At 46.6% G+C, this 27018-nt stretch overlaps 2 protein-coding genes across 2 annotated transcripts in view; one reads left to right on the top strand and one right to left on the bottom strand.

The window, feature by feature from the left end:
• LOC146796348 (villin-1-like) overlaps positions 1-27018 on the top strand; it is a 289009-nt gene that overhangs the window by 177495 nt on the left and 84496 nt on the right. Inside the window, exons 8-11 of the mRNA XM_085628872.1 lie at positions 299-377; positions 2557-2655; positions 5255-5408; positions 7233-7333. Coding sequence (XP_085484998.1) covers positions 299-377; positions 2557-2655; positions 5255-5408; positions 7233-7333 — 433 coding nt within the window. The remainder of the gene's footprint in view (positions 1-298; positions 378-2556; positions 2656-5254; positions 5409-7232; positions 7334-27018) is intronic.
• Positions 17757-19608, bottom strand: LOC146796349 (uncharacterized). Its single transcript, XM_085630064.1, has one exon. The coding sequence runs from the start codon at positions 19560-19562 to the stop codon at positions 17757-17759; it is 1806 nt and encodes a 601-aa protein (XP_085486190.1). The 5' UTR covers positions 19563-19608.

The raw sequence follows: 27018 nt of genomic DNA, 5'->3' as shown, positions 1-27018 counted from the left end.
TAGTTCCTGAAGTTAGTCTAACCTCGGCTTTGAGGGCTGTCTTTAAGGAATAATGTGGACATTCCGGATGCCAGACAAAAGGAAGTTTCCATAGTCCTGTCAATAATTTTGACTGCTGTGATGAGGGGCTTAATACCTCTGAGAAGTCTGATTTGGTGATATGCTCCTTTAGCTACAAAGTAATTTTCCAGGACAATTTTCAACTGTAAAAAGAGCCCTGCATATTCTTGGTCTCGATGCATGTGCTCTGAATTTTCAAAACATCCTGTATTTATTTTTGGATTTTATTTCCCTCCAGTGTTTATGAAAAAGATGGTGACTTGGTTGTACAGGAGATTGCCACCAAACCCTTGACACAGGACCTGCTGCAGCATGAGGTAATGGCAGAGTCCAATGATGATGTGTGTGCATTGAAAACAAAGGAGGATAATTTATCTTTGGTTAGTGAATGTTTGAGATTCTAATTTGATTGAAAATAGTTTGGTGGCGGCTTGTCAATATAACTGCCCCTACAATTCTTAATTTTTCGGAGCTAATGAACCCTCATCATTAAACACTAATTATAAAATGTCTCCTCCGGTTGTTTGACATATCAGAAATTGGAGGACGGCATAATTATCTTACTGTAGTCTCCGATAATAAAACTTCTCTTCCCACTGGCATTCCTCCTCTTTGGTAACCACATAAGGACAGAGATACACTTAGAAAGCCGTGCAAACAAGTGCTTGCCCGCATATAACAACCAGGCCGAATAACAACTATGTGATCCCATGCTGATTTACAGATTTGGTTCTAAGAGTGCAGCTCTCTACTGAACCAATGCAGACAAAAATACAGAAGTGAGTTCTTTAGATAACAAGCATTTGCAATGCAATAGGTCTTGCATTTGCCAGAGCTTAAGATATTGGCATTGTAAATGACAATGCCTTTTATTTATCTGTTTTGATAATTAACACATAAATAAAAGGCATTGTCATTTACAATGCCAACAACACAAACTCTTGTTAATGCAAGCCCAATTTCACTTCAAAAAGGCGTCCGCCATTGTCCCGGGCTGCTTGGAAAGTGAAAGTGCACATGGCACGCTGAATGTTGCAGAAAAACATGTCATGCCTGCAGTAGGAGAAACTCATTAAAGATAGTAGTGCTTACAGACTAAATAAGACATGTTGTGTAACAACAGAAGTAAAAGGGTCAGTCCTCATGGGAGGTTACAAATGAAGACAAGGCGGTACTAAGGAGGGACTAACAAGCCTATTAACAAATCAGAAGCCAGCATTTACAAAGGACAATGACACAAGCCAATGAAAAATATGGACAGAGAGTGGGTGGCGTTTCAAGTCCATACTTGAATACAGCATGCCTCTCAGAGCAGCGCATGCGCTGCCCAGGCACCACCTAAAAAGGAAAGCAAGTGTGTAATACATTACATGATTACGTTATTAACACTGTATTGGAATAGGTGAGCTATTTTCAAACAAATACCATTAGTAAAATAAGAGTTTGGTGAAACAATGTGGACTAATCTGAATGTGCACGACCACTGATTCAGACTCTTTGTAAGTTTGTCTTCTTTTTGCTGTAAGAAATTTCATCTTCTCTCCCTTTTCATTTTTATTCTTCTCAAAACAGAGGTCAGAGCTAACGACCTAAGGAACATGATTGGTGGGAGTGTGAATACAAATGAATGTGGTTGACAGAGACAGTTGTAGGCCTAACTAAATCTCAGAAAAGAGGAGTCGATAGAACAGAAGCGAAGAAAGGAGTTAGGGTCTAAGCACCAGCTCCAACTTCCATTCCCTTCTGGAAACAAAGCAAAAGGTCAAAAACTCTGCGTCGATGTATTTTAGGGTTAATAGGAGTTTGTAATTGTTTGCTCATCCTTACTTGAGAGCGCCCACTGCACAGTAGTGACTGGGTTAGAGGGTACAGACAGGACCACTGACTCATTAATAGTGTGGAAAATGATGCTTTATTAAAACAGGTACATATCAGAAACCTTTGCCAGCCATAGGCCATTCGCCTTACAAAACTACTGTCCTCACTATACACCAATTTTCCTAAAGCATTTTTCCTACATACACCGTTATATACCCCCCACATTTACTCCAACCATCCTACCCACCAATGTATCTACATCCTGAACTAACTTAGCTCCTTATAACTGCAAACGTTTAACTTCCTGCTTTCAGCAATGGTGAACATACTCCCCCCCTCTACCCTTCACAATGCTTCACCCATTATATTATCAGAATAAATGACGCAACATGTGCAACATTAGACTGTTCATTTCACAAAGATTCCAACACGCTTTCTTACCCAATGGCAGGCCTTCCTTAGAAGACATTGGCTTCCTAACTAAGTTGCGCGGTCTCTTACGGTACAAGTTTGTGTTCAGATCATGATTGAGAAAGTTCCTGTGTGCACTGTTAGAGCCTTTGTTTATGATTTATGCAAGGCTTCCTCGTTTTTCTGGTAGATGTCTTCTGTGACCTATCGGGCCACGAGCAGCTATAAAGAGGGTGTCATGTTGGTGTTTCTCTTGCCTTTCTGCAGGACTGCCACATTCTAGACCAAGGAGGTGTGAAGATCTTTGTTTGGAGAGGAAAGAATTCTACAAAAGAAGAAAAGAAGGGAGCGCTCAGCAGGGCAGTGGTAAGCAATGGCTAACGACAGGGAAGTTAAAGTTAATGAGTAATATGTCCTAATTGTACAGGAAACACATCTGCATACTTTAAATATCGCCGAGGTACATCTAACTGGAGCTAAATATAGTAAACAAACATACCTAGTAGGCTTGCGCCTCGATATTACTGCCCTCGATAATTTGGCTATGATATTCTAGTAATTCGATATTGCCTGCTTGATATTTCCCACGGCCACCCTAAATTGGCCTTGTGCTCCTCATATGCCACCAGTATCTATGCTTTTATCCGTGTGAGATGACTTGTCTAAGGTGATACTGCCCCATGCTCAAATGTAACAGAATGTTTCTATATTGCTCTAACAAAGCAAGCACCATCCTTCCCTTCAGCACCTTCCCCCTCAATGTATTGTTCAAATTCTTACAATCTCATTGAGAAACCCATGAACTGTTAAGGTATTCTGTTCCTCCTCACTTTCTGTGGTATTTTGACCTGTAGAGTGTCTGCTCTCAATGTGTATTTCCAATCAAAAGTGCCATTTCACTCTTAGTTTTGCCATTAAATAGCCAAGCCTGAACCCATTCCTCCCGAAATCTTTTTTTTAATACTACAGCATAATGACACTAAATCCATTAGCTAAGCATTGGTAGTGCAGTTAAAAAGCGAACCTGGAGCAAGATGTAACGTAGCTCATCCCATAACCTGTAGGCTGATGCAAAAGGACACTTCTTCTGGTGTGCTTCATGTTGCAGAGTACGTCCCTATGAGTGAGTATGGTGTGCCGACCCTGTTTTATGCAAAACGATGCTTCAGCCAGCTTGGAAGAGGAGCCACTCTTCCATGGTACAGGAAGTGATGCAATTGTCCTTTCCAGCCCTTTTTCTGTTTCAGTTTCCACACCCAGTGACAGGCTAGTGGTGTGTCTCAGAGCTTCAGCACTTCCTCTTTGCACTATCATTCAAGCTGCAACCTCCAGAATTCCATCCATTCCCTAAGGCCACTGTGAACTTTTCAGGTGCAATGGGCTATTGAGGTTTGCAAGTTTCCTCAGCCTGGTATGGACAGAACCTCTCCACTTAAGATAAATACCCCCTTAAAATAAATTACTTAAAATCACTATCTAATATTAGCATCTGTGCACTGTTCCTGGGTCACAATGAGCTCTATAAAATCAGATAATAATATTTGCCACATCAGCTTTCCTCTGGCCTTTGCTCATCCCATCTCCCTCACCACTAAGGGTGGGCGTAGTTCGCGAAGTAGCACTTCGCGAAGCTACGCAAAGTGAAGTTCGCACTACGCGTAGCACTTCGCGAACTGCGTAGTAACACGTTCGCACTGTGCAAGATGTTGTTTTCAATGATTGCACAGTGCGGACAAGCAACCAGCACTGTGCAATCATTGAAAATGGCATCTTGCACAGTGCGAGCTGTAGTTTTCTGCTGCTCGAGAAGATTTTTACTCAAGCTTTAGCTTTCTCAACGCGAATTGGTAGTTTCTCATCGCGAGCGGTCGCGAGCATACGCGACCACTCGCAATGAGAAACCTGACCTCCTCGCGTTGGGAATCTCGCCAGGAGGTTTATTTTCCATGCTCGCGATCGCCAACTTGCAGTTGCTGATCGCGAACAAGGAAAAAGTCTCGCCGGGATGTAATTTTGCTTGCTCGCGGTCGCCAACTTGACGTTGAGGACCGCGAGCAAGCAAAAAATGACCGCAGCACTACGCAACACTACGATACGCGTGTTCGCACTGTGCTACGTGCAGTTCGCGTAGTGCGAAGTAGCGCGAACTTCGCAAACTACGCGAGCGTAGCGTAGTGCTTCGCCCAGGCTTACTCACCACGCTGAGACCACTTTTCCAGCGACCCGACCCTAGTCTATTATTTTTCTGCCTTCTAAACCCTGCTACTGTATGGTTTGTCCTGCCATCTTTGCATGGCCATACCTAGGCTCCAACCCCAGCCCTATGCCCTTACGGCACTACAGGCTGCTGACGGCGAACCACACTTTAGTCTTTTGGGGTGAGGTAAGGGAGCTATAATCCGCTGCTGTGTTGAAGGGAGATATTGACTGGCGTAGGCTAATTCCCTAGAGTTTCAATATCCTTCCATGGTAATCTGATGTAGGTCGCGCTCCCCTGCCTGCAGTGCACGTTGCCTGGCAACAGGACAGAGAGGAATGCTGAGGCTGTTCTTGAAGAGGACACTTTGGCACTCTGCAGCAGGCTAAGCCTTCATTGCTTCATTACTTTACCCGTGTTCTCATTCACCCTCCAGATGCAGTTCAGTCACAAACGAAGTAAAGGATCAATATAACTGGAACGGGACAGATCTGATTTTCCAGTGTGTATTGCAAAATGTACCGTGGAGATGTTTTAAAAAAAAATGTAGCACCTCCAAATTGTAAACATTGGAAAATGGTTGTTCATTGAAAACAACTTAATCAGATATTTTACCCGATGTAGCCACATGTGTGGATGGGGGCATCAAGTTGAGCATAAGAAGATCTGTAGAGTTGAAGCTGGTGCACTTGGTTCTAGTTTCTCAATATGACCAGGAACACAATAAATGTGATCTGCCTAAGGCATGATTTTGTGTTTTTTTCAAAGGGTTTTATTAAAGCGAAGGGCTATCCAGCCACCACCAATGTGGAAGTTGTAAATGACGGAGCCGAGTCGGCCATGTTCAAGCAGCTCTTCCAGAAGTGGACTGATGTTGGAGAAACTCAAGGGATCGGCAAAACCTTCAACGTCGGCAAGATAGGTGAGGAAGATACATCGTCTTGTTTGATAAATGGAACCATGTTTTCTTGAGCTCTGTCAGTTTTTGTTTTCATGTTTGTGTTGATCAGACAGATAACACTCAAACCTGGACAACAAAGTTACTTTTCACTCTACAGTTTAATACACTAATAATTGTAATACTACCATCTGAGTTTGCAAAAAAATAGTACTGTTGATTTGACTTATAGCAAAAACTCCTAGATGCAGTCCTGCAGATTGCAAGATGGTAGCCTCAAACACCACATCAACAAAGATCAGGCATGTTTCATCTGGATCCCTTCCCAAGGGATAGGATGTGGCCTCATGGCTAGAGCGGTCAACCTCAAAGCTGGGGAACTGGGTTTGAGTCTTAGCAGGGACGCTCAACATCCTGTGATTCTAGGCAAATCACATAATCTCCCCGTGCCTAACAAATATGAATGTGTCCGTCTGTAACGCATTTGGTGCTCATGTAAAGTGCTCTGATACCTTCGGGTCAAGTTTGCGCTATTTAAAACTCCCGGAAAAAAAATATGAAGAGAAAAAATGTACAAAATGAATCACTTAACTACCAAGAATAAATAGTTAGAGGACTTGATAAAGAAACTATTGGCAGTGTTTTTCTGGTGTCAGTTGTATGACACTAAATCAAAGGCAATAATACTGATGTATAAAAAAATATTGCATCCACTACAGCGTCTGCCTCAGCATCAACAAGGTAAGTATACATTTACTATTCTTATCTCCTTATTTACCTACAACATACTTACCTTGTGTTATTGACTGGATTGATGTAGTGATTGCAGTATTTTTGTCATGGAGATACCGCTTTCCATATAGTCCCTTTCCTCAGCCACATTACCGATGACAGTTCATCTTTGGGAATGATGTTTGTGGCAGGAGGTAGTGCTCTGTTATCAGCAACAGAAATACCCGTCTCTTGTTCTAGATGTGAAAAGCTGTGGGCATGGCACATACAAGCCTACAACCAGTGCTGTGCTCCACTCTGAATGTCTTCATTAAGCACCCTTAAATGACTTGCCTCTTTTGCTTATCCCAGAAATGTTTTATGTTCTGTTAACAATTTTAAAAAGGGCCTGGCTACTCCATGTGGAGTGTCCCCGCGCTAGGATTCCTGCCCTAAGATAGCCAGAGCTACAACTACACTGAGATTTTAGATTTATCTGAAAAACCCAGTTTTACGTTTTTTCCCGAAAGACCATATCCAACTGTTCCTGTCTCAGTTCGCTGGGAGGGCGTTCCACTGCTGCGCCGCTAGAAAACTGAAAGAGCAACCTCCCATCCGTGCTCTCTCCCCACTAGGGACCACCATGAGTGTTGCTCCTGTGGATTGATGAGTGCCTAGGAATATTCGGAAGCAGCCTAGCTGCGGCATTTTGTACTCTTTGGAGCTTTTGTAGATTGCTTTGTGTAGTACTCAGATACAACATGTTACAATAATCCAGACAGGAGACCAAGGGGGGTTTATTTCAGTATTTGGTAGCCCATGGAGGCCACCACCAGGCACAATCTAAAAAAGCAACAGACTGTACAAAGCGCGGTTCAATGACTAATAAAAATAAACGGTAGAAGGAAATCAGAGCACATGTCGGCATTCTGTGTCCTACAGATTTAGGTCAGCCTCTCAGATAGTCATCATGCATTCTTTTAGCGTAATACCTCACAAGGTAGAGAACACAAACTAGGGGTAGTCATATGAAAGTAGCCACTATGTACCCAACAGACACACTGTCTAGTTTTTATACTTGTCCAATTCATGCTTCCTAACGCCTGGCTAAATATGCTCTGTTCTTCTCTCTTGTAGCCAAGGTGGATCAAGTTAAATTTGATGTCACCGAGCTTTATGCCCGGCCAGAGCTGGCCGCACAGCAGAGGATGGTGGACGATGCTTCAGGGAACGTTAAGGTGAACACAACCCTCTGAGGACATTGACTATTTACTTGTCTTGAGTGCATAATCTGACCTCTTGTTGTCTCATTATCACTATTATTATTATTACTCCATCACTTGCACAGTAATTATGTAAAATATCTATTGGTCAGAATTGGTGATTACTCTGAAACGGTGGGTTCACAGCTGCCTCCTTTCCTCTTATGCCTGCATCACATACAATGTGATTTAGTACAAAGGGTATGGTTGACATCACTCGCCTCAGATGTCATACGGGATGGAAGAAGTATTGAGTGGGTGAAATCACTCATTTTATTCTTGAACATTTTTTTACGAAAATTCCACTCATTATGTGAACTGCATTTTGCAGGTTGTTTGCATGAACATTATACACCAAGGCATACAGTGCTTACAAAAGTCACATGAGATACTGGTGGGAAACTGGTTTCAGCAGAAAATGTCTCTTGGCCAAAGCATACATCGATTTCACAGTTTCCTTGAGAGGTTGTATGCTCAAATCAGGTTCCGGTTGATGAAAGGTATGTGAAAAAGCACAGCAAGGGCAAAGGGAATTTTTTTGTTATATATGAAACTCAGCACAATTGAATACAGCAAGAGTTATCTTACATAACAAAAAAATTTGCCTAGCCCTAGTAAGACGTCAGTGATCTACGAATGGACATGGTGGCCAAATGTAGACAGGGCCATAATCTCTTCAACCCTCTGGGATCCTACCTCTCTGGTCTTTTCCCTCTTCGATTCCAGCTGTGAACCCAGCGGGTCACTAAGGTAGGGCCAGTGGGTCTGAGGCTGATGGCCTGATCCGATTTTAGTTGAAGATCAGCCACGGATTGCTATGTGCATCAAGTAAACGTAAAGGTTGCAAACAGCACTACAGTGTTGCCACTAAGTTTGTTTTTCAAGCATCTGCTTGTCTTAATGTGCGGGTGAATGGTGGTGGGGCTGGTTGCTCTCTGGACAAGGTGTGTGGGCAGTGTGGGTGATAACCGTGGCCTTTCCTCTCTCTACAATCCCAACAGCTTCCCCTGCCATTGTTTCCATACTCTCATCTCTATTAAGCACTCTATTGAAAAATCCCCATAACATGGGCTCAAGGAAATTAAACCCCTAGTTGAGCTGCTTTTGTTTAAGGTAGAGTTATCACTGTAAATACCTGTCTCCAAGGGATGCATAATCCAATAATGCTGCTGTTATTAGCTTGTTTGAGCTCTGGGGTGAAATGCAAGGCAACTTCTCTACCAAGGAGACTGAGACCGAGAAGGTGATTTCGAAGCTTATGATTTTAATTCTGTATAATTTCAGGAGTCAGCAACACTTTACATTTTGTAGTTCCAAATTGCATTGAACATAGTTAAGATCAGTAAACATAATCTAAAGAACAGTTGACAATATGCATACATCCATGTAGGTATGGAGGACAAGCGAAGGAGAGAGAACAAGAAAGAGAATGGTCGAAGTGTATTTCCTCCTTGTCGGTATTCCTCATTCCAGTCTTTACAATACAACCCTCGTTTTGCACCACAGGCAAATCTGTTTACAAGTCTAAGAGTTAATCTTTTGTAGATGGTTCCTTACTTAAACCACAGCCCTGTGACTCACACTCAAAAGCGAAAGGCAGACGTAATACTTCTTGTTATACAAAGCAACTCAAAAAAGATACCTGATGGCTATATAATCAGGCGGGTGAGGTGGGGGAACTTAGTACTGTGACGAGGAAGACTATGAATCGGAGTAATGATAATTACCAGTAAATACCTGGGTTATTTCTGGTACCCTGTTCTGAATTTTTTGGCAAAGATACTGACAGGCTGTGCAATACCAAAAGGCCGTACCTTAATTAGTGCAGTGGTTCGCAACCTTCTGTGGACTCCCACTTAATCATTACTGGAATCCAGGGACCCCCGCTGAATCATTATTGGAATCCGGGACCCCCTGCTGAGTCATTACTGGAAGCCGGGGACCCTGGTCTAAGCATTGTCAATGATTTTAACCGCAAAACAATACACAAAAAATACAAAAAATAATTCATACAAAAAAATAATTCATCAAACAAATTCACAAAGGACACACTTTATTTAATTCTCAAACACATATAAATAAAATACAAAAATATTTATAGTAATGTTGGAGCTTTTCTAAATTCAATCGAGGCCACTCATCGTACATACTGTATTCCGTTTGATGCACCTGCACTGCTCCCACAAATCAATCTGAGGATACTAATTACATTTTTATCCTCCAATTTCAAATTCCTTCACATTTACAGTATGTTTCAAAATTTTCAATTGTCCAGTTTGCTTCTTCATTTATATACACTTTATTAATCTGTTCATATTATTTAATTTTCTAAGTAGTCATGGACCCTGCAAGGAGGCTTCGCGGACCCCCAGGGATCCCCAGACCACAGGTTGGGAACCACTGCCTTAGTGGGTTTAGGTACCTGCGATCTTTAGCTGATCTGCATGGCACTTGTTTCAAGTTATAATTAGAAAGGTTCAAGAAGTGAGCATGACCGAATAAAAGCCGAGAGGAGAAACTGTGTCTCCTACTATCCCTGGTAAACAGTAAGGAAAGACTTGCCAGTTCTAGTAGCAGCCATGACACTGAGCTGGGGATGGATACACAGGGGCCGTCGCGATCATCGGGGACAATCATCAAACATCCCATTGAGAGTGTTACTGGGGGACGGGGGGGAGGTCCACCGCTGGGCCATCAGTATGGGAACAATATGGGTTGTCACTATATATGAAAATTGACAACTGAAACTTATGGGAAGATCATGGAAACACATGGAGCTCAAGATGGAGCCCACCTGGCCTCTACCTGGCATACAGAAGATTAGTAGGGATCATCCCTAACATGAGGGGCCCAACAGTAACCTCTTAGCCAGGGGAGCGGCACACTTCCCACACTGAGACTTTGGGCAATGGGAGGAAAGCAGTCACCCTAATCAACCGGACTCTGCACGAGGATTAAGAGGGGCACCTGCATTCCCTTTGAGACAAATGGACTCAAGTCTTGTGGCAAGCGATAACTGACAAAGAATGGGAATTGACACTAGAATACCCTATCTGAGTTTCTGGAAATGCCAGATTCTGATGTCAGCAATTTCACTTCCTGCATAGGACCTACCTCACTCCCAGGAGACTGGGTATAATGTACCGCTATAAAAGCGTCCAATGCCCCAGATGGGGTGTAGACGATTGTGAGAAAGTGGCTCTGTATATACTGTTCCTTAATAGGTACAGGGTGTACAGAGTCCACAGACCCCAAGGGTTTAACAGAAGTTAAAGTTAGATATAACCTTACTCTCTAAAGTGGTAGCTTGGACGAGCAGTAAGGCAGTATCAGAGGACAGTGTAAAGCCTTTGTTGTACACACTCAGTCAGCAAATGGTTCCACACACTCAATAACTGAACTCTAGGCCAATGTTTTATATATAAAAAAATATATGCTTGTTTTATTTTAGAACCAACACTTGGAATTAAAATATACTTTCTCGACAGGAGATGTTTCATATAAATACTTTTCTATATGCAATAGGCTTTAGTAAAAAGTTACAAGTAGTTGCAGTAGGCAATTCTATTTCTAAACACAACAATACATTGAGCTCAATGATAAATTCAAGTTATTTGCAACAGATTACTTTTTAGGTTACTTTTGTAATTCCAGGCCTGGATCCTAGATTCAGTCCTGGGTCAGTTCTCAGAATCAAGTGATGAAAGTCGACTTAAATACTGTAATGATTTTTAACTAATATTTAGCTATTTTAAAAGTTGACACTTAGAAAATATTTCAGAGAAAACAACCAATGATTCCCTATGGAAGAAAATGCAGGTTACAGGTACGGTACGTTCTCGTTACTTTTGTAATCCAGTACTGGGTGCCTAGACTCAGTACTGGGACCTTTATCCAAAACAGGTAAGCATTTACGTTTTCAGATATTATACGATTTTTGAAGAATAATTAAAGATTGCAGAAATCGACACTTAGAAGAAATTTCACAGAAAAACAGACAATGGTTTCCTATGGAAGAAAATTGGGTTACGGGTAAGTACAGTTGTAGAGATTTTTCAGAGTCAGTGCTGGGCACCAAGATCCAGCACTTGGAGTTCACCTAGGAACAGGTGAGTAAATTCGTTTTTGCCACTTGGCTGATTTTTGGTGAATATTTGAAGATTTGAAAAGTCCACACTTAGAAGAAATTTCAAGAAAAAGTCAGTCAATGTTACCCTATGAGAAAAATAGAGATTGCGGTTCAAGGGTAAGTACTCGACTGGCAAAGTTAAGGTTCTGGGCCCAGACTCAGGGGTCTCCCAGGGTCAGGTAGGTACAGTTGGTTCACCCTCAGCGGCTCTAGGGCGGCCGGGTGCAGAGAGAGTTAGGCCCAATGTTATCTTATGAGGGATAGGGGGGCCTTGTTTGGCGGCTGCTGACTGGCAAGCCACGCGGCTGTGGGAGCTGGGCTCCTGTTCACTTACTCAGGGCAAGTGGGGAAGTAGGAAGGAATAGAGTTTTCACTGCCAGGGCCACTCGGGCGGCTGGGTGCAGAGTGCTTTTGAGCCGTCGGGCGCTCAATGGAAGCCAATGGGAAATCTCCGGTTAGGAAAAAGACTGCAAGCTCGGGGACGAGGACTTTTCAGGTGCCATCACCACTTCGAGAGGTAAGTTGGGTAGTTGGAAGATAGGTAGGTACCCCGGGATGGGACCCAGAGGGCCGTGGGGCGCCGGGTGCAGGGGTGCCTTTTGGTGTCGGAAAATCTTACCCTCTGTTGATCGCGGTTGGGGTGGCACACTGTTCTGAGGCTGCAGGCTTCATCAGGATTGTCGAGGGGGGTCCTTGGGTGCCGGACTCGGGGTCACAGTCGCCGTGGGGTTTTCCTCGTGGGTTTAGTTCACTCCGGCACGGGCCAGGCTTGGCTGGTGCAGAGTGGGCTGGGATCGCGGTTCCGGGCTGCTGCCAGGGGTGAAAGGTAGTTTCTGAGTAGAGCCTCTACTCATGGGAGTTCCAGGGAATCAGAGTTCAAAGGTAGCCAGGTCCTCCGGGGTTTCTGAGGTTGCTGGCCACAAGAGATGCCGGGATTGGAGCAGGAGCAGGTTCGAGGTCGACAGGCCGGTAGGGCTGGGGCCAAAGCAGTTGGTGTCTCCCTCTCCTTCGCAGCTGCAGGGCAGGTCTTCTTTTCTTCTTGCTCTTCTTGTAATTTCGGAATCTAGGGAAGGAAGGTTCAGGGTGCCCCTAAATACTAGATTTAGGGGCGTTACAGGTAGGTGAAGGGCAGGGACCAATGGGTCCCTGTCCTGGACAGTGGGTACACCCCCTATCCTGTCTCTCTCCTGTGGTAGGGGGGCAGTAGCCTAATCCTGACTGGGTAGGGCTTCCCATCTTCAAGATGGCGAGAGCCCGGGGATGTGTTTCACCTCGCCTCCCCCACCTGAGGGGTGGGGTTGGCAGGCTGGCACATTCCTTGTCCTTATTTGGGATTTCCGGCCAAGCTTCCCACCAGAGTGGGGAGTTGCAGTGGCCTGGGGAAACTCACAGAGGCGGCATGCCTTTGAAGCTTCCCCCTGCCCATCCTGGGGGAGGAGATTTAGCACCTCGCCCAGGATATGCATTGTTGCAGGCCCAGGTGAGATGGGGCTCTCCTACCCAGGGGTCCAGCAACATGTCTGGTGTGTGGCAGCCTAGGCAGCCTCAGCACAGACGTGGATTGTAGGTTAGGTTTTAGGGGGCATCTCTAAGATGCCCTCTGGGGTGCTTGGCACATTAAATCCCACACTAGTGGTGGGTTTAATGTGCTGAGAAGTTTGATACCAAACTTCTCAGTCTTCAGGGCTGCCTTTATGGTGCTGTGGAGTTCGTGTTTGACGAACTCCCAGCACCATGTATTCTTAAAGGGCAGCACTGCACTTACAGAGCCCAGGAATGGACCTGGGTACTGTAGGGGCACAGGGCTCCTGCTCCTGTGCCCACACCATTGGCATAGGGCACCCAGCTAGAGGGGTGGCTGATGTATGCCATGGCAGTGTAGGTGTGGGCATGGCACACAGGGATGTGTGCCATGTCGACTCTCTGTTTTGTCCTGCACCCAGACACTCAGCCTGCAAGAGCAGTGTGTGTGTGTTAGGGTACAGGGCCTGTAAGGGTGGCACAATAAGTGCTGCAGCCCTTAGAGGCCTTCCCTGGTCACAAGGCCCTGGGTACCTAGGGTACCATTTACCAGGGGCTGACATGTGGCCAGGGTTTGCCAATTTGGGTTTTGTCTGTTAGGCAGTTTTTAGGGAAGGAACACAGGCCCTGGGCACCTGATTGGCAGGAACCCAGGGCACAACAAGGAAAAGTGCATCAGCTATTAGGCAAAAAAAAGGGGGGGTTACTGCAACAAAAACCCACTTTCCTACAACGATGCATGCTTCCACCATATGGTATGGTCCTACCAAAGGGTGGCAATCAACTGGCATATGGTAGTATTCTATCTGTAGAAAGTTACAGGCTGCTCTAATCTTTCTGCCCCAAGAGTTGCTTGTTGGGGCAGTATACTCACCTATACTCACCCGAAAAAGGGCAAAACAGATAATGGGTGTGTATTTGGCCCTCACACTAGCAAAAAGGTGCATAGTCACAAGCTGGAAATCCCTGAGACACCTCTGTATTTGCCAGTTGGTGGAGCTGGTGAACTATTGGGCTGACATTGAATTAGAGTGACTTCATATGGAAAATAACACAGGGCCGGGCACGCGAGAATGCAAAGTGGTGGGAGCATTAACTGACAGACTTAATGTGAACAACGGCCACCAAAAATGGCACAACACCGGCAACGGCAACGTAAGGCCCAATCTGGGGAGACACTGGGTGAACAGACATAACCCACACTGCCCATCACCCGCGAGACCTGACATACTTCAAGGGTGCTGCACTGTCCTTATTTATTTATTTATTAATGTGATTGTATATATCTCGTACTTTACCCAGAGGTGTCGGAGCGCTTTACAATAGGGCAAAGTACATTAGATCAGACATTACAGGTAACATGATAGAGGTGACAAAACGTATAATTACTAGGGCAACGCAGGGTGAGGTTTACATATTTACAAAATATAGATTCACCAAAAGTTACACATTGCAAACTAACATTGGAGCAATATGAGTCGTGCAAGGACGTATAACTACTATCACTTTGTACTATAATGCACAGGGTCTCCCTAATAGAATTGTTACTAACACCATCTGCCTTCCACACCCCTCCCCCCGGTGACCCTGTGGGTACATTATTCTCATCCCACCCCCCTCCCGGCCTCCGACGGGCTCGGTGGTTGGACCGCAGTTCATCCTAGTGGATTTTTACTCTCTCTTTTACGGGGGCTTCAGTAAACTGAATTAATGACCCTGGGAAGGGCGCTAAAGGTAGGGACGTATTATATGTATGCAGAGGTGTGCCCATACTTTTATAACTTGCCAAAAACAGTTTCCCTAATTTATATTAAGAAGTAACCGTCCTGGGACAGTTAATTCCGACATTTGAAATGTCTCAGCTGAAGTGGAAGGGAAGTGCTGTGAAGCCGAGAGAGGGGCGGACAGCTGAGCAAGAAACAAGCCTGCTGCCTGAAAGAAATGTTAATGAGCCCGTTTGGTTTATCTGCCAATATGAAGGCTGCTTGGGCGCCAATAATGTCTTTAATTGATGGAGTTTCTTGAAGAGTATTCTTTTTGAGAGGTATCGTAAGAAGCCCACCTGGTGAGCTGTGGAGTATGTGTGTTTTTAAGGGACAGTTAGAAACAATGTTTACACTAGGGACTGTCTGCATATTATTCAGATCTATATTTTAGAAGCACTTTTAAAAAAAATCTTATACCCAATGTTTTTTTGTGTACCTTGTGGCAACCATTCTTATACTGTGTGTAATGCCGTAGATATTCACAGCGTTTTCTGCCACAGGCTGGGGCCTCGGAAGACTAAAAATTCACAAGTCACTATTTCCCTCAGCAGCAGCCAGAATTCAATTCTGTTGCTACAGAGTCAGTGATCGCATTAACCAATAAAAGTTTCACTACTTAAAATAGTGCATCTCTTACTGATTCGTTTAAGTTACATTCATTTTACATTTAAGGTGTGTGTTATTTTATGTGCAGTTACATGAAGGTGAAAGGCCAACCAAAACGTTACAGAATGTTTGTTATTGTTAACCACGCCTTTGATCCTGTACCCACGTTCACTGATCTCGCCTCCGATCGACTCAGGAGCACAGTTCCCATACTTTTTTAATGCATTTCGACCACTGTATGTATTAAAAGAACAAAGTGGATGGAATTCCGTTCTAAATTATTGGTAGAATTGCATGTGACGTAGTCGCCACTTTAAGGATTTTCAGACGTAATAACACATTTAAAACTTGTTAAAACTATTACATTTAATCATAAGAATAGGCATGAGCTGTTTTGAAATCGTTTCTTTAGCCTAGTCGATTTTAACTGTGAATTTTACCGATTGGCAAAGTTACATTGATGCCACCTGTGGTGTTCTTTGGGGACACGTGGTGATATGGGAGGCCTAGGGGCAGGTAGCAAAATAAGGACACGCCAGCCGGGGTTGCTGTGTGGGCCGAAGACCACGAGCGGTCTCGCGCCCCTTTATTTATACCGTCGGGCGTGCCCGCCCTCCGGGTGCGTGGATGCGTGAACGTCGTGTTGGAACGGGCCGGGTGGCTCCGTTACCACATCCCTCCAATCTTTCAGATACAGAGATCATTTCTCGCTGGACAGTTCAGTTCTTGCGCACACCACGCAAAGTCTCTCAGTCTCTTACTAGGGGCCGGGTTTGGCCGAAGTCCATACGGCCGACTCCGTGGAACATCTCCTCGGCCATTGGGCGCCTCGGCCGCGGCGGGGGCCCCGCCTTCTCTCTCGTTCGCCCCGGGCAGTGGGGGTGCATTCTGTGACGGGCTTGCCGGCAATCCTGGTGAGCCGCCCCCCTCCGGGGCCTCAAACTCTTCCTCCTCCTGGTCGGTCTCGGGGACGCCAGATGTTATTCGTTTGAACCAAGATGCATTTCGCGTTACCGTCCGCGTCCCTCTCCTGGCTGACACCATGGTGCCGCGCACTCCAGTCACTTCCCACACCTCCGGTTCGAATGGGGTACGATACTTCCAATTCGGGTACCGGTCTTTCAGGATGACCCTGTCCCCCACCTGGAGACTCCTCCCCCGGGCTCTCCTCTTCAGACTGGCTTTCTCGTTGGAGGTCCTCCTTCTTCCTTGCGCCGCCTCTTGGTCTAGCGGCGTGGGCAGCCACGCATGACTCGCCGGGATATTGTCCCTGGGGGCCTTCTTGAACAGAAGGTGCGCTGGCGCACACCTGGTTGTACAGTGGGGGGTCCGCCGGTAGGCACTTAGGAACTGCGAGAGGCACTGATCTGCGTCTTCTCCTTGCTCGACTCCAATTCTCAGCGCCCGGTTCATCGTGCGCATGAAACGCTCCACTTCCCCATTCGCCTGGGGCCACTGCGGGGTAACTTTCCTGTGTCTGACCCCTCGAGCCGCAAGGTATTCCTGGAACTCCCGCCCTTGGAACGGGGGCCCGTTGTCCGATCGGACTTCCTCTGGCAGGCCCATCATGGCAAATATGCGATCTAGCGCCGCTCGCACCTGGCTGAACGCCGTCGATGACACTACTTCCACCACCGGGAACTTGGAGTGTGAGTCCACCACCACTAAGGTGTGTCGCCCATCCGGGAACGAACCAAAGTCTATACTCAGTTTGGACCAGGGTTCCAGACAGGGTTCCTCCGTGATTGTAGAACCTGGAATAAATACAAGAAATGAATCCACACAAAGAGTTCTCAGTCAAGGGTGAGATATGAGTGTTTATTGGTAGAACCAACAACAGAGTAACGTGCAGCACGGGGGTACCAGCCTAGATACTGAGTGCCCACTGAGGTGACGTGCTTGACAGGTTTTATAGGCCCAAACCACAAAGGATGTAGCATCATACTATACGTTGCACAAATTAAGCATAGTTCGCCTGACCAATTACCGAGGTCCTAAATGGTTGCATACCATTTAAGGACCGAGAAGTACTGTTGCTGGCTGCGTGACCCAAATCTGCTTCTGGGACTTTCCATTATAATGCAAGATATCAGTCTGGTGCTTTTCCAGTTAATGATTGCAACAGCAATAGAGATGTCCAAAGACATGGTTGAGAAATGCGATATGCGAGTGTACGTGCTGAAGCGAGCATCTTGTCCTGCCACGTATTTGTTTATGAGCAAGCCTTGCGTTACTGAAGCTATGTCTGTGTAGCAGAATAATGCTAATATGCAGAGTTTGCCATGCTAACTTAACAGGGCCTACAAGTTTGCTGCATTTGGTATCACCACAAAACGTGGCTTCTACATTGCCCCATCTGATACCAAATCACCATCCCCTATGCTATTACCCCCAGCTCCTCTCCTTCTTCATCTGCCCCAGTGTCATACTTTGAGTCGGGTCTATGTTGTGCACGCCACTTGCTGTGGTGTCCATGATGCGCAAAACGGGACACCAAGGCAGCGCAGCATGTTGGGCAAACGTGGCACATTACACACAGGGTAATTAGTGCTGCTATTATAACTATGCCTACTTCCAGTATCCATGAGCCCCAGCTGGCCAGCCATGATAGCATTGTGTCCCACATGCTGCCAGTATGTATGCCGTGTGCTTTGTCCCTGATGTCTTTAATTTTGTTAATTGCATCATCTATATTGCCGCTGTTGTCAGGGATATATGCACAGCATTTTTGCTGAATGACGTGGCAGACTCCACCCTCCTTCGCTAGAATGATGTCTAACGCAACCCTGTTCTGCAGCACCACAGCCCTCATAGCTGTGAGTTCCTCCGTAATGTTTCCCATGCCTGCTGCCGTTGAGCTAGCTAAGTCCTCAATCATGCGCGCTAGCTGGTGTATTCTTTCAGTGGTGTAGATAAGCCCTGCAGGGGGGACCAGTGCCCCTACAACTGTCATTACGTGGTCCAGCCATTCTGGTGTTCTTCTAACCCTCTTGGGCACTGCACCTTGGAGTGCCATCTGGCCTATGTCTGAGAAATGTGTCATTTTAGGTATGATGAAAGCGAGGTAGCAACTACCATACCATCCTGGTGGTAGGTAGAAATAAGCCCACTGACCACACACGAAGAACAATCCCTTGTATCCCACTAATCCTGGTGATAAACCCTCTTTCTTGTTCCTTATTCTTGACAGTCGTGTTGTGTGCGTGCAGTTACTCTGGCCCACAAATATTTGTCCCTCCGCCTCCTCTTCTGTCTCTATTGCCTCTATTCCCTTCATTTTGTTTATCCTGTCTTCACAATCTAGCAGACCCTTGCCCCCTTGTGCCATTTCTACTATCGTGCATCCGAATGCGATGCAGTCTTTCCATGCATCTTTCTGCAGTAGTGTTTGTATTGTGCAGCTTTTTCCCTCCGGGGGCAATTTGGGTCGTCTTGTTATCCGCATTACTTTGTTATTTAGAATACAAGAAGGGGCATGTCGTAGCTGGTCTATCTGGAACCGTGGTACCTTCAATCTTCCCTCCTTCATAACTCCCGGGTTGTCCCACCCTCTCCTTTCCTTCCACTCATCCGTTCTTTCCACCTCCTCTATTGTTGCTAGCATTTCTGTGTCCCTTGTGGTGTGTATTATATTCGTGCAGGGCCCTTTCTTCCTCTCGTGTGCTTTCCTACCCTGCTTTGTTGTTTTTCTGCTGTCCGCTGGTGGGGCAACTGATACTGACATATTGTGTTGTTTGAGGAGTAGATCTCTCATTAAAATGCACCCTGTATACTGTGATACTGGCAACACGTTGTAGCTCATTCCGCTTTCTGTGTTAGTGGGTAAGTGCGTGCAAACGTAACATCCTGATATATTCATTATGTGTACATACATTTTCACCATTTCCACATATTGGTTTCCATTGTACTCATCCCACAGTACTCCGTCCCCTTCATCTTTATTGCCACCCTTGCCGAGAATCATGTCATTTTCAAACTCAAATAGTTCGACATCCTTAGTCACATTGTTGCCCCCCTCCTCTCCTTGCCTGCCGTTAAGGAACGGTATTTCAAGTTCATCTGCAAATGTTATTATTAATGCAGTCACTATTATTGCGGGTACTGGTGTTAATACCGCTACTAGCACTGAAGGCCATATCCTTTCGTTTTTCTTTCTTTTCTGCATTGCTGCTCTGTCTCCCATCAGTTCAGGTACAGTCTTTGGTGATGCTCAATCCGATGTTTCTTATTTCCTCAGTTATGCAGTCCCAGATATCAAGGCGTGTGTTGGCAATGTCTTGCGTTGTGGCTTGTAGCCCAAAGGTGGGGAATGAAATGTCCTGCAGAATCAGATCCCTCAGCCCACTCCACAGGGGAGGGTTTGGCACAGTTAGTTCTAGCACACCAATGCCTAGTCCAGGACACTACAACCCGATGTGAATTGTTAATCGTTACTCTTCAACTCCTATTTTTACAGACCGAAGCCGTCCCGACCTGTTTGTTGTCATTGATCGCGGCTTGCGTCTGTTGTAGGCCTCTGCATACTGTTCAGTTCTGGAGCACCACCTTCTATTCTAACTAGCGGGCGCTGCACCTCCTAAGTTTTCATTGGTGCAGGCACCAGTCAACCATTAGAAGAAAACGTTGATGCCTGGATGTGGTACTGTCAGAGGTTACTAGCACATGACAGTAGGCACTCCCTCGAAATGCAGCTTCTTTCTGGTGTCTTCTGTTGTCCGTTGGAGGCCTGGCCTGCCCCGAGCAGGTGTCTGCCTCTTATCTTCCGTTGTCTTTGTCTTGCGTTGTTGATCGGAGGTTGTACCTGCGAGGTGCCTCAGATGCCGCAGATGGTGCGGGCGGCGCTTGCTTCTCGTTGTCTAGTCCGTCCGCCTTCTTGGTGTGGGAGCTGTGTATCCACGACGTCAGGCCTTTGCACTTCACTGCTGTTGCTGTGCTGAGGATGACCTGGTATGGGCCTTTCCACCTTGGCTGGAGGCAGTGCCGTCGGGTGTGGGCCTTTATCCAGATCCAGTCGCCAGGCTGCAGGTCATGCGGCTGTGGTGTTATTGCCTCTGGAAGAGCCTGCAGTACCTGACGGTGAAGATAACGTAAAGTCTCAGTTAGTTTCTTGCAATAACATAAAAGTAAATCATCTGTGACTGCTAGTGGGGCTGTTGACATATGGCCTGCAATGTTCATGGGACGGCCAAACAGTATCTCATGGGGGCTGAGCTTCGTTACTCTGTCCGGTGTGCTTCTCATTGCCAGCAGAGCTAGTGGTAATGCATCTACCCATGAAAGTTCAGTTGATGCACATATTTTCCCAATTTTATTTTTCAACACCCCATTCTTCCTTTCCACTGCGCCCGCAGCAGGGGGGTGATAGGCGCAGTGTAATTTTTGTTTTACCCCAAGTCCTTTGCATATTCCCCCTATGACATGGGAGATGAATGCTGGCCCATTGTCGGAGCTCAAAAGGGCAGGTATTCCAAAGCGTGGGATCAGTTCTTGGAGGAGGCATTTAGCAACCGTATGTGCATCACAGTTCTTTGTCGGGTATGCTTCTGTCCATTTACTGAACATGCATACGATCACTAGCACGTATTTGTACTTGTGGGTGGGGGGCATTTCAATGAAGTCCATTTGAAGGCTTTCAAATGGTCCGTGGGGAGGGGGGAAATGACCAGGTGCGGTTTGCGTGCCCTTCCCAGTATTGTACTGTGCGCAAACAGTGCACTGTCTGCAAAGTCTCTCAGCAGTCTGGCGGAATTTGCAGTTGTACCAACATTGGGCAAATAGTCTGATCATGCCGTCCCTGCCAATGTGTGTGGGGCCGTGAAAGAGGCGCGCCATGGAGGGGAGCATTGATGAAGGTAGGCATATTTTCCCATTGGGCCCTGTCCATAGTCCCTCGCTGTTTTGCACACACCCACCCTTTGCCCACTCATCTTTTTCTTCTTTCCCTACTCTGCTCTGAATATGTATGGGGTCAAAGTGTAAAGTATCCTCGGTGGCCTCTGTGTTGTTGCTTGGGCTTGTCATTTGTAGCATAGCTAGTTGGCAGCCGGTCAGTGCTATTCTCCGTGCTTCCCCATCAATGAATGCATTCCCTTTCGACACATAATCTTTTGCTGAAGTATGTGCTGCGCATTTTATTACAGCCACCTTTGAAGGTAGTAGCAGGGAATGGAGGAGGTCGCTTATCAATTGTGCATGTTGTATTTGCTGGCCTGCTGATGTGAGGAATCCCCTCATTGACCAGAGCTGGCCAAAGTCATGGACCACCCCGAAGGCATATTGGCTGTCGGTGTATATGTTTGCTCTTGTTCCCTTGGCCAATGTGCATGCCCTCGTGAGTGCCACGAGTTCGGCTGCTTGTGCGCTTCTAGCTTTTACTAGTCTACCACCCTCCAGCAGTTTATGGGCTGTGCCTACGGCATAGGAGGCCTGCAATATTCCCTGACCGTCCCTAAGACATGACCCATCTACAAACAGGTCTCTTTGTGCATCGGGAAGTGGTGTGTCCCGTAGGTCTGGGCGTACCTTAGTGTGTCTTTCTATTGCTAAAGCGCAATCGTGAAAGGCATCATCTGCTTGTAGGTCGTCCAGCTCATGTTCTGTTGGCAAAAGGCATGCAGGATTCAAAGTGGTACATCTCCTGATCATTATGTGTGGTGCTAATAGTATTAGTTCATACCTAGTGAGACGTGCATTTGTTAGGTGCTGGGTCTTTGTGGACGTCAGTAGGGTGTCTACTGCATGGGGGACGTGCAACATCATGGTGTGTGCCAGCACTATGTTCTCTGACTGTTCTACTGCTAGTGCAGCTGCCGCCACCGCTCGGAGGCAAGGCGGGAGGGCAGAAGCCACGGGGTCTAATGTGGCTGAGTAGTATGCCACTGGGCGGTAATAAGATCCATGCTTCTGACTCAGTACTCCCAGTGAGCATCCACCCTTTTCGTGACAGAACAGGTGGAAGTCTTTGCTGTAGTCTGGGAGCCCTAACGCTGGTGCCCCACTCAGTTCGCTCTTTAGCTTGTTAAATGCTGTCTCACAATCCGGGGGCCAAGGTACTGTGTCTGGGACCTCTTTGTGTGTCAGTGCTTGCAATGGTTTCGCGATGAGGGAGAAATTTGGGATCCAGTGGCGGCAATATCCTGCCACTCCCAAAAATGCCCTAACATCCTTTTGTGTACGTGGTCGGGGAAAATGAGTAATAGCTGAGATCCTGTCCGGTAATAGTTTCCTTGTCCCTTCCGAGAGTTCATGGCCTAGATACTTCACAGCGGTGAGGCAGAACTGTAATTTCTTCGGGGAAACCTTGTATCCTTTCATCGCTAGATGGCGTAGGACAGCGATGGTGTCCTGTATGCAGGCCTCTCTTGAAGGAGAAGCCAGTAGCAAGTCGTCTATGTACTGGACAAGAGTTGAGCCGCCTCCTAGCACTAGGGTGTCTAGATCTGTCTTCAGGGCATTTGTGAAGATAGAGGGGGATTCTGTAAAACCTTGGGGGAGTCGAGACCATGTATATCGCTTCGACCTATAACAGAACGAGAAATATGGCTGGCTGTTAGGGTGCAGTGGAATGGTGAAGAAGGCTGAACTCAGATCCAGTACTGTGAAGTGTGTTGCTGTGACTGGGATGTTAGACAATATCGTTGCTGGGTTTGGAACCACTGGGAAAGAGGGAACCACTATTTTGTTCAATTCCCTCAAATCTTGTGTGAAACGGTATACAGGGGCTCCATCTGGGCCCTTGGATGCTTTCTTTACAGGGAGTATGGGCGTATTGCATGGGCTAGAGCGTATTTCTTTAATTATTCCCTGCCTCAGGAGGTCCTTGATCACTGGTGCTATGCCCTCCTCCCCTTCCTTTGATATTTTGTACTGTGGTACTCTCGGGAGGGGTGCTCCAGGCTTCAAGGTGACCTGTACTGGGGGGTAATTCAGCACTTGCCCTACATCATTTGCGCTGGTGGCCCAGACCTGGGGTGGCACACTGTCTCGCAATTCTGATGGGATGACGAAGTCAGTGCAGGTCATGAAGGCCTGCAACATTAGGCCATGTGGCCTACTCTCCAGGAATACCCCCATTGGTGAGCAGTGGATGGTGCATTGCATTTTACAAAGTAAATCCCTCCCCAGCAGATTTACTGGGCAAAATCTGCTGAGGATGAACTGGTGGCTGACAGTTATTGTACCCACCAGTAGCTGTAATGGTTGTGTGAGGAATTCATCTATTGGTTGTCCTGTCATTCCGACTGCAGTAATCTTTGTTCCCGAGAGTGGTGCCTCCGGCATCACTGATGCCATTAGCATTGATCTTTGCGCTCCTGTATCTATCAAGAATGTCACAGGCTTGCCCTGGACCGTCCCTTGTATGTATGGACCTGATTGGTCCACTGCAATTACTGGAGCAATTATGCAGTCTTCCACTCTCGGGCACCCCTAAAATAAATTCTGTGGTGGCGGTGGGAAAGAATTGTCTTGCTGTCCCCACCCATCCCTCCCAGCCCAGTCCTGTGGTGGTGGGGGCATATCTATTGACTGGTATCCCTGTTGGTCATTGTTTCTATACTCTGTGTGCTGGGCATTGTGCCGGTATTGTTGTTCATTTTGTCTTCTATTCTGGCCTGGCCGTTCTGCCGAGTATTTCTTTTTCAGTAGGGGGCAATCTGCTTTCCAGTGGCTCGGGTCCTTGCAGTTGAAGCAAGCTGTACCTGGGGGTGGTAGGGAGGTGGATCTGTTATTCTGTTGCCTACCTAGGCCCCTACCCCTACCCCTACCCCTCTCTCTTCCTGGCCTGTTTGAATAGAATTTTTCCTGTGCCACCATTAGTCTTACTTTGTCCTTTTTTATCTTTTCTGCCTCCACTGACTGTTCGTTTAACTGGTAGTCAGAGCAGTATCGTGCTGCTGCGAGCACCTTTTCTACAGGCTCTTGCTGCCAGCAAACAAAAGAAGTTTGTAGGTGTGTTTTAATGGGTGGCCTCAGACCTTGGACAAAAGTGGTTACGAAAGCTGGCATTGCTTCCCCCATTGGGTTTTTCAACCCACTATTCTGCTGATAGACCTGTAGCAAGCGGTCATAATACGCGTTCACGCTCTCATCCTTGTCTTGTTTGGTGTGTGTGATCTTGTTCCAGTCCACCTTATCTTCTGGTATTTTGTCTTTTAGATATTTTACTACCTCTTTGTACTTGTCATTTACTTCATCTCCTGGTGCCCCACCCTTCCCTCTGGCTGGTTCCCCCGTGGGCCAGTCCACATGCTTTTTACAGTCCTCCCACAGGTCCTTTGGAACTATTATATTGAACAGGACATCAAAATCTCGCCATAGGAGTCCTCCCAGGCCCGCCATCCTATCTAGTTCGGTGTACCATTTCCTTGGTTCATCTCTAAGCTTCGGGAAGTCCTTAGTAAAACACATAATGTCTTGTCTGGACCAGGGGACATGGACATACGCTAATTCGTCATGTGAGCCACCGGGTATTTCTCTGAGGGGCATTACCAGTGTGTGTGGGGCGGCTGTGGATGGCGCTGGTGTCCCTACCTGAGGGGAGAGGGACTGTGCTACTTCTAACACGGCAAACGTCTGTATCAGGTGTTTCCACTGTTGCAGCTTGTGCACTGCATACTGTAGTTTGTCTTTCAGTTCGTCTTCTGTATATGTCTGCAGGTCTGAGTCTGTGAAACCGAACTGTGCCGTGTCCCATTCATATTGTTGAGGTAGTTGGGGAGCTATTCCTGTAGTACCTGTGTAGGCTGCTTTTCCCTTCTGTATATATATGTTGTGAACGTGTGCGCCTTTGTCCAGTAATTGAGCGCGCGCTAGTGACAGTACTTCTGTTAGATATTGTCTGTTGTACTGTGATATGAGGGCGGCCACCGTTAGTTTGTCTTCCACCATTGTCTGTAATAAGTCCTGACATTTCTTTGTGTCTGATTTAAGTACTCTCCAATGTGTTTGCGGTGAGTGTGTGCCTCCTAGACTGTTACGTCTGCCCGAGGGTGTAACCTGCTGCGCCTGTGAAGGGCCTTCGGCCGCCTGTTCGAGCAGTTTTATGTCATGCTTTGTTTGTAATATGTATGTGCACAGGTCCCACACCAAGGCCTGCCACCTTGGTAGAGGCCTAGCGTAGTCTCCTGATTCGTCGTCGAATTGTTGCTGCCATTTATGGTCTATCAGTTTTGGTTGTGTTATGCCTCCCTTTGTACATTGAGACAGCAACTGTTTTTTTTGTTTATGGTATTTTCTTGCTGCGAGGACTGCTTCCGTCCTCATCAGCTGCAGAACCGCAATGTCTTGGACGGCGTCCAAGTGTATTTTAGTAACTTCCTCATTGATAAGTTTATGCGTTAAATCTAAGGCGTCTGCCTGCTGCTCCTTTGTTAGCTCAGGAGGTTCGTCTGTGGGAGCAGAGTGTGATGCTGACGTTGGTCGCATCCGCCCCAACAGTAAGTCTTCTAATATTGTGTCTTCTTCCCCCGGGTCTTCCTTTGCTGTTTTATTAGCATTTGCCAATGGTATACATGGGTATACCCCTACCACATCCAATTGTGTTTTTCTCCAATCCTCTTTTATTTTAGTTTTACTGATCTCATTGAGCACCCTATTTTTCACTTCTACTAGCTCTTTGTGGACCTTTGATTTTACGTCGTCAGTTGCGCGCCTATCGCGCAATACGATGTCCCAGCTATGGTAACACTCCCATTCAATTGGGCGTATCTTTTTCCCTTTTAATTTTAGCATCTGCCTCAAATATATCAGTTTTTTTATGTCATATGTTCCTTGCCGCGGGAACTGCAGGTCTGGTCGGTTAGCGGTCATGTCATGCCATTTGTGGATAAATAATATGGAGTTGAGTCCTTGGCTTAGGGCCACATTGTACGCCGGGGAGTCCTTGGGAGGGGCTGGCTGACTGCCATCCAATTTGTATTTACCTAGCGAGTTTCCCATCGTGAGATATGAGTGTGCAGTCAGTGGTGTGCAAGCGCTAAACGGGGACAGGGCAAACACACCGGACAGATTGGTGGGGCCTCGCGCTATTTACTGGACAGACACCACCACAGTAGGTTGACGAACGTAGTCATCTGCTTTTCAGCCACTCTCCAGCTAATGTTATAAGAAGCAAAGCCGTTCGTCAGGCACACAGACAGAGCAATTAATTCAAGTCCACCCAAGCAGTCATGAGTGAAAGGGAAATGGTCGTTCTGGGTGCTAGTTACTGGCGTCCCATGAACAGAAGAGAAGACGATAGAATAGATATAGGAAGAGTTCTGGGTGCTAATTACTGGCGTCCCATGAACAGAAGAGAAGGTGACAGAATAGTTGGGGGAAGGAAGTTCAGTAATCCCGCCTCCTTGCAATCTTCCGTTATCCCATAATCGGGCGAAAGGGGCGGCTAGGCGGGATTGGAGCCTTTCAGGTAATTCACTAAATAGTGCAAGGTGGTGAACTCTGCATTCAAGGCAGGCACACACATGAAACAGAATGGGTCCCTGCGCGCAGCGCTGTCAAAGAGGCTGTGCCCTAGCGTATGTGTAATGCCTTTACACTGATCCCAGACGAAGAAGGGAGGGCAGTTTTATCCGTTTGAGGGACAGGACGCCGGGGTCACTTGCCCTGTTTATAATTGGTGGGTGATGGCGTACTGGACA

Source organism: Triturus cristatus, chromosome 10 (genome assembly GCF_964204655.1).
Source record: "Triturus cristatus chromosome 10, aTriCri1.1, whole genome shotgun sequence".
Classification (NCBI taxonomy): Eukaryota; Metazoa; Chordata; class Amphibia; order Caudata; family Salamandridae; genus Triturus; species Triturus cristatus.
This window is presented reverse-complemented; position numbering and strand designations above follow the sequence as displayed.